The following is a 14,358-nucleotide window of genomic DNA, read 5'->3' on the forward strand; positions in this document are numbered from 1 at the left end:
TTTTTTGCACCAAAGCGTTAATAATAATAAACACGTTTTATATTATAAAACACAGCAAACTAATGGTGGTAGACGGCCGCACTGGATTAACTCGGGGAATCTCATCTGTCCGTGTATCAATCAACTCCTAACCTCTTCTTTGTTCTGTCACAATTATCGATTTTTTTAATTTTTATTATGCTCCAAACTTTGCGAGGACTGACCACCCAGCTCACCCGCTTCCTCATACACACAGAGCCAGCAGCGTCACCTTCCCATTCATACTTAATGACAGTCACGCCCACATCGACACGCCCACCACCAGGTGTCAAAGCCGCTGCTCCTGTCATAGCAATAATTACTTATTTCATTCATATTGCTCTTATAGAGCCTCAGTGAAAACGTGTTTATTATTATTAACGCTTTGGTGCAAAAAAAACTGATTAAAAACTGATTGAAAATCGATTTATTTACTGCATGTTTATGTCTGTTAAGGCTCAGATGGAACGGCACAGAAAGCAGCCCTTTAAACCATTCAGACTACGAACACAATAGAGACGTAATCAGATGTTTGATTGCCCGCGCTAATAACTCAATAGTCCATGGAAAAACCTTATAAGCTTGTATTAAAGCAGAAAGTACGGCGGCCACCGTAAGAAAGGCTTACAGTATCAATTATGCCGCATGAACTGATCAGTAGATTATTGCGAGGGAACGCAAAACCTTTTGCGAGGGAACGCAAAAGTTTTGCGAGGGAACGCAAAAGTTTTGCGAGGGAACACAAAACTTTTTGCGAGGGAACGCAAAAGTTTTGCGAGGGAACACAAAACCTTTTGCGAGGGAACGCAAAAGAAAAAAAAAATCCATTTTATTGTGGACTAGGGGCACACAAAATCACCTCTAGGGCCATAAATGGCTCCTAGCCCACCCTTTGGACACAACAGTATCATACTCTAGGCCTGGTGCTCTGTGCAAAGTGTGTGGAAAAATTAAGGAGAACTCTCTCTTCAGTCCAAATGTTATTTTAAGCCTACATGTATAATACACGTGATCCTCACCATTTGTTTAGTCTTCTATTTTAAATTATTTGCTTTAAATTGTTCCTTGGTGTACCTTTCTTTTAACCACCAGCAAAACCAGAATGCATTGAGGGATGAATACATGCTATAAGAATGAAGCTGTGAGCAGTTACTGTCAGTGACATCAGCTGCCACAGTTCATAACTAGATGAATAGTTTGAGTTCACCGCAGCAAACCTCAGTTCCAGAACTAGAGAGCGTGCCCGCTTCCTGAACCCGTTGCTGGCAGTCGGTTCAACAAGAGAGGAGCCTGATAAGTAAATCCTCTGTTCCCATTCTTCTTTCAGATAATCTCTAATCCAGAGGTAAGCCTGCAGTCTGTGAGTCCAATGCTCAAATTGAAGGTTGTGGAGCTGCTGGGTCTTTAAGATATGGCAGATTTTAGAGCTTGACAGGTGATCTGAGATCACTTTTGCTGTAGTGAAAGTAAATGAATGAACAGTTTTTCAATGATGATTTAGATAATTAGAGGCAGATTTAATCCAATAGACCCTGCTCAATGCTAAGGGACATAATCTGTTCAAATATATCTCTGGTTTAGTAGCACCAGAGGTGAAGGTTCCCACCATCCAGAGAAATTTATTAATAGCATTTCTCCTATAACCTATCCAGTATAAATGTGTCCTCTTCTTTTGGAAAAGGTCTTAAAGGAAAGACCTGCTTCTTTCGCTGAACATGTATTTTTACTATTTTAAGATCTGGGGTTGATGTATTTGTATTTATATTTTAAATATAAATACAAACTTCCCAAGTGGAATTTTCTTGAAGAATATTTACAAAACCTATTAATAAATGGGTAGATTTTCTGCAAATAATTTGAAATCATGTCCATGGGATAATTTGTAAGTAGTGAACCACGAGTGGCGGGGGTCCGCTGTGTGTAGAAACGCTCTGGTCAGAAGACGATTTGTACTTTTGAGAATGTTAAAATATAACTGTCTCCTGTCACTAGATGGCAGAAATGTATTTTACTGAGTACAGGGAGACATTAAGAGGGAGAGTAACTGACAACATTTATTTAATTTTTAATAGGATTTAATGTAAACCAGTGATTTGAAAGCACTCTAAGTTCGAAGCAACAATCAGTCTGAGCTCTTGTAAATCTGAACTAAAAACTTTTCTGCTTCCTGATTTCGGAAAAAAAACTATTTTGTCATTTAGCTAGTAACTCTCTGGCTCAGTGTTATGTTTTTGTTTTTGAGGGGGTGAATTGCATTGTTTGTTTTCTTTTTTACAGACTCATTTGTTTTCTCTTGTTTTTTTTATTATTTGTCTTTTAACACCAACCTGTCAGTGGAACTAGGGATGGAAATTAACCCCCTGGACCATAATCTCACGTTTTTGCATGCAAATTTTCCAAATCATCTATTGTCCTTTAAAAAAAAAAAAATAAATAAACTGAACTAAACTGAACTGAACTTTATCTAAGACCCATTTAAGCTTGACTAGAGAGTTCTGGTTTATGAAAACACTAAATGAGCTTTGTCTCCATCTAGTGTTCACACACTGGAAACATATTGACTAGTTTATTTACCTTCAGTTTATATGTCTTTTTTCATATGGCGCCCTGACTTGAATAAATTTTAACCACCAGCACTTCATGTTGGGTTAAATATTCAACACTCTGTCTCCCTCCCACAGCAAATGATAAGAAAGATACAAGCAAACAATAAGAGGTATTCATCTGGATTTCTGAGTTATGCACATGGTTCAAGTTAAATGTTATCTACAAGAGTGTAAATAGACTCTACTTTATTCTTTTTGTTGTGGGAATAATATTTAATATATATGTGGTTATTTCACCTACATTTCAATTCCCTATAGATCATTATTTCTCATCAATTAGCTTTTTGTTCTTTCTTTTTTTATGTAATTTTCCTGGATTATTATAAAATTCCCCAACTAAATTGGGGGAAATGCTAGAAAAGCATTGTTTCTGTATGTATTTAATTTATAAGTACTATTGCTAATTTTCAAATTTATGCAAAAAGCTTATTTTTATTTTAAACAACTCAGTTTGAAAAGTGAAACTTGTACTATACATTTATCATAAATACCTTTAGTCTTAATTTCAGTATATTTTAATGGCTTTTAGCTACTCCATCCATCTATTGTCCATACCCACGTAGCTTTGTAGGGTCAGTTAGAGTCACATCTTTGGACAAAAAGCAGATTAAACCCTGGACAGGTTACCTGTTGAGACACACACTGATTTACATACACACTCTGATTTATTGGCTGTTTTAGTATGGCCAAATAACCTATTACCCTTTTTTTTTTTTTTTTGGATTATGAGAGTACTGGGGGAACATTCAGAGAGAACATCCAGGCCAGGGTTTGAATGAATCCAGTCGACTTAGAGATACGAAGAAACCCTAAGTTGTTTTTTTGAAAAAAAATCAGAATGACTAAAAAAAATCTGAAATGTCATATCCAAATGGTCCTTATTAAATATGTTAGTAACAAAGAACTGAATCCAAACATATTCATGTAAAGTTGTGTGGAAGAAAAAAGTGTGGTGCACATAAAAAATGGATACCACATACAAACATATTCCGCCACTGTTGTAATCCTCAAGTTAAGCCACTCCTGAACTAGAGACAATGTCAGGAGTGTCTTACCTGGGATGAGCAGAATAAGGGTTGGCATGCTGTAAGCCATAAGAATCCAAATTATAATAAACACTGGAAATAAATTCATCTTTGTTAAAAAAATGTCTTTTACATTTTGAATTGAATAAATTAAATTAATTAATTCTAAATCTTTAAAATTATTAGATTCAACTCTCTCTTTTTTAACGCAGGCATGTCTTGCTCAAGACAGCCAGCAGAGGGAGTGCAACAATAGCTGAATCTGTAACTGGGATCATCATAATAGTTTTCATCCAAAGAACAAGCTCCACAAGTCAAACAATTAGTGAGAACTTTGAGGTCAGAATAAAAGTCTTAAGCTTGAAGTAAATTCACTCACAGGAAGTTAATTACTCTGAAAACAGCTTAGTAAGGAGAGACAGGAAGTCATGACCAATTTTGGAGCACAAAATAAGGAAACAGAAAGAGGACAGAAATAGATTGACATGCCAAATGATTTACTCTTAAAAATATCTCTTGGGCGAAGTTTTAAAAATATCTACAAAAAAATAAAGCCGACAAAAAAAAAAAAAAAAAAAAAATTTTTCTTTTTTTTTTTAAATTATGCCATTTTGTGAATTCAGATGCTTGTCACAAACCTCGCTTGTTCATTTCCAGTTCAGCAGATGTTTAAAACAAGCAATCTCCCTTTCTTTGGTTGCCTTTGTCAGTGCTCAAGCTTGCCTGAGTGAACCAAGTGAAAAGGTTTGTACGTGACCTGAGTAGATTGAGCTGCCACCCTTTGTTGCAAAAATAAATGAATAAAAAAACACCTAATCTAGAGAATCACAAATTGTTGTCCCTGTCTGAAAGGTTTGAGTATAATTTAACTGCAGTTGGTCTGCAGTTTATTTAGGGGATATTTGACTTTGCTCCACTTGTTCACCACCTGGACTCAACAAAAGAGTAAAAAGTAATAATTACTGTTAAAGTGTATTTTAAAAAATGATTTAAAAAAAACCTTTTGTGTGCAAAGTTGGTTGACAGGGAACAGGAGAGCAGTCATGCAAGGAGGAAATTGCTTTTTAACCAGGAAGAGGAAAATTTTACACCTGTCGCTCTTCTTTCTCTGGATGGAGGCCAGTCACAATAAGGCACAGCATGAGGGCGTGTGGGTGATAAAACAGGCCAAACAGCTGAAAGGAACTACTGAGTTCACGCTGACAGATGCAAGAAACAAGACTGAAGCAAGCTCATAAATAAGTCATTTTATTTTGGCTTTCTTTTAAAAGTCTCAGCTATTCATAATAACAAATGGAATCGTTAAATACTGTACAAAGCATACTGAACTCTCCCAGTGCATTTTGTTTCAACCACAGCAGAGAAGTTATTTCTTGATATACTAGTCTTCATTTAGTTTCATTATTTCTCATAAGACATACGAATACCTTAAGATTAAATAGTGTGTGATGTAAACATTTCAAACATTTAGGTCAAAAAGCAACATTGTGGGGGGTGAGGAAGAGGAGGACATAGAGGGAGTAGACTTTAATGAACGACTGACCTCAAAGGTTATGTTTCCCAAAAACTGAACACCGTGTTTGATAGCGAAGGGGTTACTTCAATACATGTGCTACAATTTTCACAACATCCGGGTGCTTGGTGAATAATCTACAACAATAAAACTCATACGTTCTTCCTGGCTGCCAGCAGCCAAAGTCTTTTCAGGCCACACCCACTGCAATCACGTAAAGCAAGGAATGCAGAACAGGAAAGTCGGTGTCAGGCAGGCGGGAGGCTGAATCCTGCACCGTCGCTGTATTAACTGGTTGGACTGACATCCCTTATCGCAGATCTGCCTGATTTCAAATCTATTTATGAATATTAGGTCAAAAGTCAGGTCACATATTGAGCTTGGGGTCTAATCTTTAATATTTCAAAACCGTTTTGGGCAATTTAAAGGAAATATTGAATGAGTTGAAAAATGTCGTAATACTTTTTTTTCAGAATGTGACCAAACGTAATGCTGAGCTCAGTTTGACTTGGAAGTCAGATTTAGTGAATGACGTGTTGAGCGGATTCAAAAGGTCGGAAAAGCTTGTGGGATTGAACAATACAACTAATAATAATATATTCCTTTCCTTTTTAAGCAAACTCTAAAATGAACATGTTCATAAAAATAAGTATGTATGCCAGTGGTTTAATACAACACACACTCTCAGAAGTGCTAACAAATAGCTTATAACCACACTTTCCACTATGTGTTACATGTCCGACAGCCATATTGGATATTGGTTTGAGGCATTTCTGTTCCCTTTCTGACTGAGATCTCGGAAAGTCCAACTTTTGAGCACAAACAAAAATAACTATTGCTTCCTCTAACAGTTTGAGAAAACTTCAGTACGGATGCATGAACACAACTACTGTGCAACCTGGACAGACCTCGACACAGACTGGAAATAAATGAATGTGTGCATAAAAAAAGAAGAAGCGGCACACAGTAGTAACAGGTTGTGTTGACAATTCTCTACATATTGCAGAAAGTCCACCACTAAACGATTGTGAGTCACATGCACAAACACAAATACTCTCATCAACAGACAACTTCTCCATATAAGCTGCCCCAAAGATTCCTTTGGAAACAAGCGTAGCTACCAGAAACAACGTGCCATGTGGGGGGAAATACAGAACGAGTAGAACTTGAACTACATCACGTCAATGTTGGGATAAAACATCACACTGATATCTAGGATCCTTCATTTCATTAAAAAGTTCACTGGGATGGGGTTTAGACTTCATATATTAAGAGTTACATGGTTTACATTTACTGACCTTTTGTCCCTTGTAAGATACAAAAGCAGCATCACAGAAAGCCCCATGTGCATTACATAAAAAAAACATCCCCACCATTCCAGACACAAAACACTGAGCACATAGGGTGCAAGGCCCGCTTGCCCCTGTTGATTGTACCATATCGTCAATGACAACTAAAACAAAAGAAAAAATAAAACAGTACAGTAATGAATGTCATGAAATAAAATCATATCAAAAATAATCTCTACAAACTTGAATGTCGATCACAATCCTTAGTCTGACAAAGTATCTTAGTTGTGATAGCTGTTCAACATTACCAGTAACTGTATACAGTGCACACATACCCTGTGAGTTAAAAATACGAGGGGGTATTAAGAAAATAAAAACTGTAAAAAGCAGCAGTTTGACTGTTGTTAGCGTCTGGTTTCACTATTTTGTCGAGTTTTTTTTTTTTTGTTTGTTTAGTTGTTGTTTTTTTTGTTTTGCTCATGTACAGTCCTTCTCCCTCCACTAGAACATCTCAAACTAAACTAGATCTACTTTCCTCTTGGTGTGGCAGTCACAGGACGAATCTGCAAACGAAGACCGCTGAGGCAGAATGTAGTAATGTGTGTTGCTGTCGCCTTTCAGGATGATGGGAACGGTGCATGTAGAGCCCTCGCTGTTCTGTCTATGAAAACACCGACAGCTAACGTACTTGGGGTCCGGTGCAAAACTCTGAGTTGGGGGCATGACTCCGTTTTGATATGTGGGGAGGCTCTTTGGACTTGGGGTGCGGGAGATGCTTCTGGGAAAATGGTCCCTTGGGGGCAACTTGGGTGGTTTATCATCATCGCTGTAAGCCCCGGGGGAGACCTCTGCTGACCAGCGGCGCGATTCTGTGGTCTTGATCATGCGAGGAGGGATTGGGGGTGGCACCTCTGGTTTGTCTGAACCATTGGTGTAACGTTTTGGACAGAGGCGCAGAGATGGAGGTTTGTGTAAAGAGCCCGCAGGGCCAGAGTGCCAACGCCGTAGCTTCCTTTGAGCTTTGTCCTGTGGTCGCGGACAGGCCGCATGCTCTGGTGGTTCCTGTCGCTGCTGTTCATGCTGTTGTCGCGCTTCCTGCTGATGATATGCGTGATGGTTATGGTGCAGGGGTTGGGGTTGGGAGTGCTGCTGGGTGTGTGGCCCCAGAGGGCCATCGTAATAAGCATAGTTTATCTCCCCAACATTTCTTAAGCTCCTTCTGTGGGAGAGTCCATATCGAAAAGGAGACGATTTGGAATACTGGTCATCGTTGGACACGAGGCGGCAGCTTTCATCTGTGTTGGTGAAGGATTCCACCTCATGATCCACAGCCTGCTCAGTGGAGATGTCTGTTTGTGGTGGGATGGGTGGCAGGGGCTTGGAAACTCTGACTGGTGTTAGAGGTGGACTGTTCTCGTTGACAGAAAGCCTCTGCATGTCATCCGCAGGACTCGGGCTGGATGGTTCCATGGCGTGGGACAGGGACAGATGGGAGGGTAGGCATTTCTTCTGAGCAAAACTCTGAGAGTTGGGACTGTATTTCGGCTCTGTTGATGAAAACCACAACACAACAATCAGTGAAACAAGGCTTTAAGATAGCTTACAACTCCATCTTTAAAACAAAATAAAAGTGAAACATAATACAACACACACTTACTCTCGTGGCTTTGGGGCGGCGCTTTCTGCTGAGCTCGGTAGCTCGATTCTATGTGGCTTTCCATCATAAGGTAACTGTAAATGAAAACAATATATTTTAGAATTTCAGAACGTCAAATCACACAAGCATCTTTTTTTTTTGTTTGTTTGTTTGTTTACAACACTTCCAAGACGAGCCTGAACTGCTTCTGCTCAACATGTCACACGTGCCTAAGCCCTGATGAATATCGAGACCCAAACACTTACTTGTGTATGGGTCCCTGGTGGCAGCTACAGGACGATTTGGATCCAGCCATGCTGTGACAGTAGCTGCCCCGGAGGAAGGGGTTTTCTGTGGGAAGAGAGATCTCCTGGGCAGTCAGGCCCACTGTGGACATGCTCCAGGCACAGTTGGATCGCATCAAAGCGAGGAAACACTCAGATCACCCGGCCGGCTGCCCCTGCTTCTCTCCTCTGTCTGAAAAACACACACAAAAGGCAGGGATGAGGAGGATGATGGTGAAATGAAGACTGACGGACAGAGAGGAAACCCCAACACAAAAAGTCAAGCAGTTCATGACTGACAAGATTCTTCACTAGGAAATATTCTCCTCTTTGTTGAATAACTGGCGCTTGTTCTGTGTTTTAAAAAGAATAAACATGGAAATACTTATCTCAGGTACTGTAGTTTTACTCCGAAAGGGACTAAGTTTCCGATCTGTATGTTTTACAGATTATTGGTGCCTACACAAGCCAGAGAGTCAGAGCCAACTTTCAATTTTCTTTTCTGCACCTCACAATGGTTCCAGTTTATTTTAAAACTAGACTGTGCCACGCTCCAGTGCCGCAATCCTGCTCCTCCTGAATCGGAAGCCATAAGGGGCTCCTCCTGTTACCGCAGATAGACTGCATGTTGCAAGAACTCCAAATGTCAAGTGACCTGAATGTGTGTGTCGCGTCAAGTATGTGTCAGGCCTGAGTAAACAATGAATACAATATTCAGAGGGGTGGAAACCTCGCAGCGTATTGATATTTCTGGGGTCAGCCGTCAGCGCTGGGAGCAAAATTTGATCTGGCTTTTGTGTGACACTGAACTTGCATTTACATGTGTCACAAGCAGAGCTGTGCTTGGAAACTGCTGCGGAGAGTTTACGGTTTGTTGTAAAAATCTGGCAAGTTATCACAGATAAATCCCAGATCAGGACATATTTAGATTTTTTTTTTTTTTTTTTTTTTCTTTTTTCACAAGAACAGCAGAACCTGCTCTGCTCCAGACAAACACTCTCAGGTTGTATGAGGTCCTGAGCAGAATCTGATTTGGGTCCATCAGAACCAAGCTGAGTTTAAATTTGCTTTGGATGTTGGAGCTTGAGTAGGTTCTTGTTTAAATCATTTTAGAACTGCCTGCCAGCAACAATGCAGGACAATAATGTTGCATTTCTCTTCATTTTATGTGGTTGCATGCGTATTAATTAATACACAGAGAGTTTAACTATTGTGTCACCTGCTTAATGGGATAATAACCACAAGAAAACCAAACAAACAGTTTACACCTACAACTTGTAAAGAAGTTTTCTATGCCTGGCAGCCATATTGGATTGTTGCAATTCTGACTTTAAGGAGGATTATTGTTGGATTTTCCACAGGAATCGCAAATACGTTAAAGGTTTAACCATGAAAAAATGTCCTAATTTTTGTTTATGTCCCTTCCTAACAGTTACAATGAGCACGCAACCTCAGCCTGGACAAGAGAAGCAGATATAGTTCCTATATAGTTATGGTGTATTCTGCAAAATAACTGTGGCGCATTAAAACTCAGATATAAAAATGACTTGAGCAAGTTGACTCAAGTTGGAGAACCAGTAAAATTTGTCAATTGTAGCTGTGCTACTTAATATTAGCATTGCCAGCTAATAACACTGTAATTCTGTAACACTAAATAAATATGTTCACCAGTAGAAATTGTACCAAACTGTTGGTCCCGCTGATTTGTTGACATGCAAGCTGTCAAAAGTGCTTCTAAATAGTTCATAGCGCCAACTTTCATAAAATTTAAACAGTAGATATGGAAGTTGACTCTTTGTCTGTTTAAGGGACAGAGAGGCAACATTAAATCGACTAGAGATCTGAATCGTCAGGTTTGATTTGATTAGCTCTGATCAATGGTGAATAGGTCAAATAGAGAAAAAATATAGTTTATTTAATTTCTTAGTTCATTAAATGTATGACTGTATTTATTTGTATTTGTTCTAATAATGTAAAACAAACTGAAATTGGCCAAACTCAAACAAACCCAGAAAAACCCTGGCCCATGCATCTGACCCCAGCTCACAAACACACTCAGCAAAAAACGATTTAATTTGCACCATTAATGGCTCTGTTAGCATACTTCCACGTTGTAAAGATTTTTCTGCTAAGTTTGTATTCAACTGCTGCATTTTTGAAGGCTTGTCCTTCCGGAAGTGGTCGTTCGGGTGCAAAGCAGTTGCAAGGTTTGCCTATGCTGCAGGCTTGCTGTGACGGCTTCTGGTCTCCTGAGCCACGTATTTATGTGCTGACCTGACAGCTGCTGAGAAACAAAGCTCTAAAACAACAGGAAGCACGAGGGCCGTCGAGACAAGCCAAACTGCCCAACAAGGCATGCAGGAGCCCCAGTCTGTCCCCCCCCTTCCCCTCCTCCTCTTCTCCCACCTCCTCATGTCCTGGGCTGCCGATTCGGTTCGGCGGAGACGGGAAGCAACATGATCCTCGATAATGAAGCCCCCGAGGCTTGCGCTTCCTCTTGCAACAGGTGCAAAGACAGTCCATTCTGGCAGCAAACCACAGGCGCATTTACAGGCAACAGGATTAAACAAATGATGTACCGCCTCTCCTCAAGAGAAATTCTTTCAGTCAATTAATTCTGACCTTCTGACCAGACAGCGTGGGCCTTTTCTATGGCTGTAGAGTTGGACAAAACTCTTGCTTAAAAGGGTAATAATAATAATAATAATAATAATAATAATAATAATAATAATAATAATAATAATAAATTGACACTGTGGTGCATTAGTTTGTCTCCCTTTGGTTTTAAAAGCTGGTAGTAGAAGTCGGAGTCAGACCTTGAAAGCAGCGGTTCACACCCCGCTCATGACACCCCTGCAGCAGTTTCCGAGCAACCATACCCGCTCTACCTGTGCTGCAAGCAAACAGCGCGCACACCCCCTCACCTTACCGGATTGAGATAATAATGGTTAAAAGCCCTGTAGCAGCCAGGTGACTCACGCCACAACACAGAGGACAGATATTTGGCAAGCACAGTGAAGATACACAATGAATGATTTCCTTTTCATGTGTAGGTGGGATACATATCAGGAATTGATGTTGCAGCCCCTGAATTAAACGCGCAATTTAAGCGACACTGATGTGATTATTCACTTTTTTTTTTTTATTGTTGTACATGATTATGAATCTGCTTATAATTTCTAGCTGGCTTGTCTGTCAGCACTGTAATCAGAAACTCCAATTTGGATTAGATTATTTATTTTATTAAAAATATATGTTTTAAAAAATAGACAGAAAAGAAAAAATAAAGCAAACAATAGCAATAAAAGAAGTGTGATCTGAAGTAGCATCAAATGTGCCCTCAGCAAAAAAAATAATAATTAAATATCACTTTATGGACTCACCTAAATAACTCCTCTGGTCTCCCTCGCTGACTGGCCCACAAACAGTCCTTTTGTCCTTATAAATAACGATCCGCTGCTTTTCTCGGGTTTTAGCTTGAATTTGTAAAGTCTTCAGATTTCTGATGCATTAAGAACAGGACGCCTGCAAGTTGGCGGCGCTCCGACTACACTGTGACAGTTCTAGATCCCTCCAGTGTTGTATTGAGAAATGTTTTATAAGCTCCACACCATAGACTCGCAGGCTCCGCCTCTCTTAAAGGCGCAGTCCCTCTTTTTAACCAGAATCATCTGGCTGCACGTCACTTGCATATTGATTGAAGAATCGCCCTTGAACCCACGAATGGGGCAACATTTAGGTGTGCACTTAGATATTTAGTTAGCGCACAATAAAAGAGGCATAGTTAGTTAGAAGGTAATTCTTTAGAAGTGTATTTTACCTGCATGCAATAAGCTGAGAGACTACATCTCCAAACAATAGTCATTGTGAAGAATCCGGCTGCTGCATGATCAAACTGATTAGATTGGAACCGGCCTGTTGAAGATGCAAACTTTGTGACTGGTGAGGGTCTCCTGCTCACCTGAAGAGCACTTAATTAACATGAAGTTTCATTTTAATAAAAATGATGCATTCCCTTTGTACTTGCAAGTCTGGTTTTGTTTCCAGCGGGAACTACGATAAAAACCCTCCTTGAAGTAGAATTTATTTCTGAGAAAACTAAAGCAGCCTCAAGTTCAGCAGGCGTGTGAAACATAGTGAAAGTTGGCACTTCTGATAAGTTTCTATCTTATTCAACAAGAGGTGCACATAGTACCTTGTAAGCATGTTGGTGTTTGAATTTTTAAAGGGAAAAGATATACATTATCTGCTTGAACTGGTATTTAGTAGTTAGCACAGAAAAAATGAGCGAATCCCACACATTTTCTGACCTGCAACCAGAACTTGCTCACTTTGGGTGGGTCTTCTTCCTGGGTCAGAGTTCCGAGATGAACCAAACGAGTCATTTTTTTAATAATTCCTTCTGCTCTGGTCACAAACAATCACACTAAACCATTGCAAGCTTGCAACTAGAATACTTTTGAGCCGGGTGCTCCTAGATTTGAGTCTGTGACAAATGATAGCAACACGGTGTATTGCAAGAAGTCCTTAATAAAAGTGTGCCCCTAAAATTCCTCATGCAACGTTTGGACAGTGCTGGGTTAGACCTCTCAAACCTTCTCTTATGCAAGCTATGTTTTATGTAAATAAAAAGAATCATGAGCAGGAGGCTGCAGAGGCAGGAGCACAGGTCCGCAGGCAGACAGGCGTGATAATGGGGATGGCTCCAGGCAAGATAACGCAGACTGCAGGCAGAAAGAAACACCTTTATCTGCACAGAACATTTCTGACAGTTTAATTGAGCTAAGCAGTTCTTTTTCTCCTTCTCCCTCTGCATTTTCTTTCAGCCAGACCTGTTTTCCACTCGCCAGACATGATGATCTCTGAACACGGCAGCACAGAGAGAGTTTAGTCTCATTAATTTAAAATGTGCACAATTTTAAATCCCCTGTCTGTCCCACCTAGCATCTCCTGCCACTTGGCCCTGCTAGGCCATAAGTGGTGTTGCATTAACTCTGTAATCTAACTGGGCCTAACAAACCCAACAGTGACATGCACACTAAGCAAACACGGTGACACAATGGCCACAAACAAGTGGAATCAATAGAGGCAGAAAAGCAGAGGTGTGTTTGTGCAGAAAGAGAAAGAACAGACTGTTCCTCCTCCTGAGTTTGGGAATCCTTTGCAGCTTGCTTCCCCTGCTTCCAAACCCAAAAAGGCTTATCGTTGCGTGTTTGGCCCTAGCACGGACCAGACGCTCACTAATCCCCTTTTATAATTTCAGCCACATTTTTCGAATTCCTCCTGACAAGTTGTGACCAACGAAGTGAAAAGAGGTGGAACCTGCAGTGTATTTGAGCACAAATGACAGGATTCAGGTTGGCTGCTTGGGTAGGAGAAAGATAAAAAATAAAAAAAAAACAAGTGGATGGTTAGTGTAATAAAATTGTGAGAGTGTTTTTTTTTATTATTTTGAATTACTCAGTGAATCTCCAAGTGAGCTGGTTTCCATGTGCCGCCAAAAACATAAGTAGGCTTCATGTCCAAGTGATCTCTCCTCCCTTCACTTCCCCGGACCCCTCCCTGCCTGTGAACCACACTGTGATGTCACTGCTCACAGGAAGTGCCTTTTAAAGGTAGTCATTAGAGGAAAAAAACTAAGTCAGGGAGTAAGATAAGCCGCCGCAGCCAGAGGCAGTCCCGAGGAGAGGTTGAGATGGCAGATCTTGTGTCACAGAGGATATACCCTTCTCGGGGGAAAAATTGTCTGCCTTTTCTTTGGTTTCTTTGCTTCGTGACTCATACTTGGGCTTTGTCAGACGGACTCTTCTCAAAGAAGTAACACCTTTGGCTCATTTCCTGTCAGCTGGTGTGAAAATACAAAGGAAGTGCCCTTCATGGGTCACATTCCAGTATATGCAAGGCTATGAAACTGTATTCCTGTCTTTATGCTGATCACTCTCAATCCTTCACCAGCAACAAAAGAGTGGAGGTCAGAGACACACAGA

At 40.2% G+C, this 14,358-nt stretch overlaps 1 protein-coding gene across 1 annotated transcript; it reads right to left on the reverse strand.

Annotated features, from left to right (window-relative positions):
• Nucleotides 1–4,876: 4,876 nt before the first annotated feature.
• Nucleotides 4,877–13,965, reverse strand: errfi1a (ERBB receptor feedback inhibitor 1a). The gene is made up of 5 exons (XM_015059614.1): nucleotides 13,928–13,965; nucleotides 11,755–11,942; nucleotides 8,354–8,564; nucleotides 8,109–8,182; nucleotides 4,877–7,998 (listed from the first exon to the last, which is right to left on the reverse strand). Exons 3-5 carry the CDS (start codon nucleotides 8,506–8,508, stop codon nucleotides 6,968–6,970), a joined length of 1,260 nt encoding a protein of 419 aa, XP_014915100.1. The 5' UTR covers nucleotides 8,509–8,564; nucleotides 11,755–11,942; nucleotides 13,928–13,965; the 3' UTR covers nucleotides 4,877–6,967.
• Between the last annotated feature and the right edge of the window lie 393 nt (nucleotides 13,966–14,358).

This window comes from Poecilia latipinna, unplaced genomic scaffold (genome assembly GCF_001443285.1).
Source record: "Poecilia latipinna isolate Pla-1442-1.1 unplaced genomic scaffold, P_latipinna-1.0 Scaffold1642, whole genome shotgun sequence".
Taxonomy (NCBI): Eukaryota; Metazoa; Chordata; class Actinopteri; order Cyprinodontiformes; family Poeciliidae; genus Poecilia; species Poecilia latipinna.

Excerpts from the sequence above, each read along its gene's own strand:
- errfi1a (XM_015059614.1), bottom strand. The coding sequence starts at position 8,508 with ATGCGATCCAACTGTGCCTGGAGCATGTCCACAGTGGGCCTGACTGCC. Across the intron at positions 8,183-8,353 it reads CACCAGGGACCCATACACAA|TTACCTTATGATGGAAAGCC; the intron begins GTAAGTGTTTGG and ends TTTCATTTACAG. Across the intron at positions 7,999-8,108 it reads GCCGCCCCAAAGCCACGAGA|AGCCGAAATACAGTCCCAAC; the intron begins GTAAGTGTGTGT and ends TTTCATCAACAG.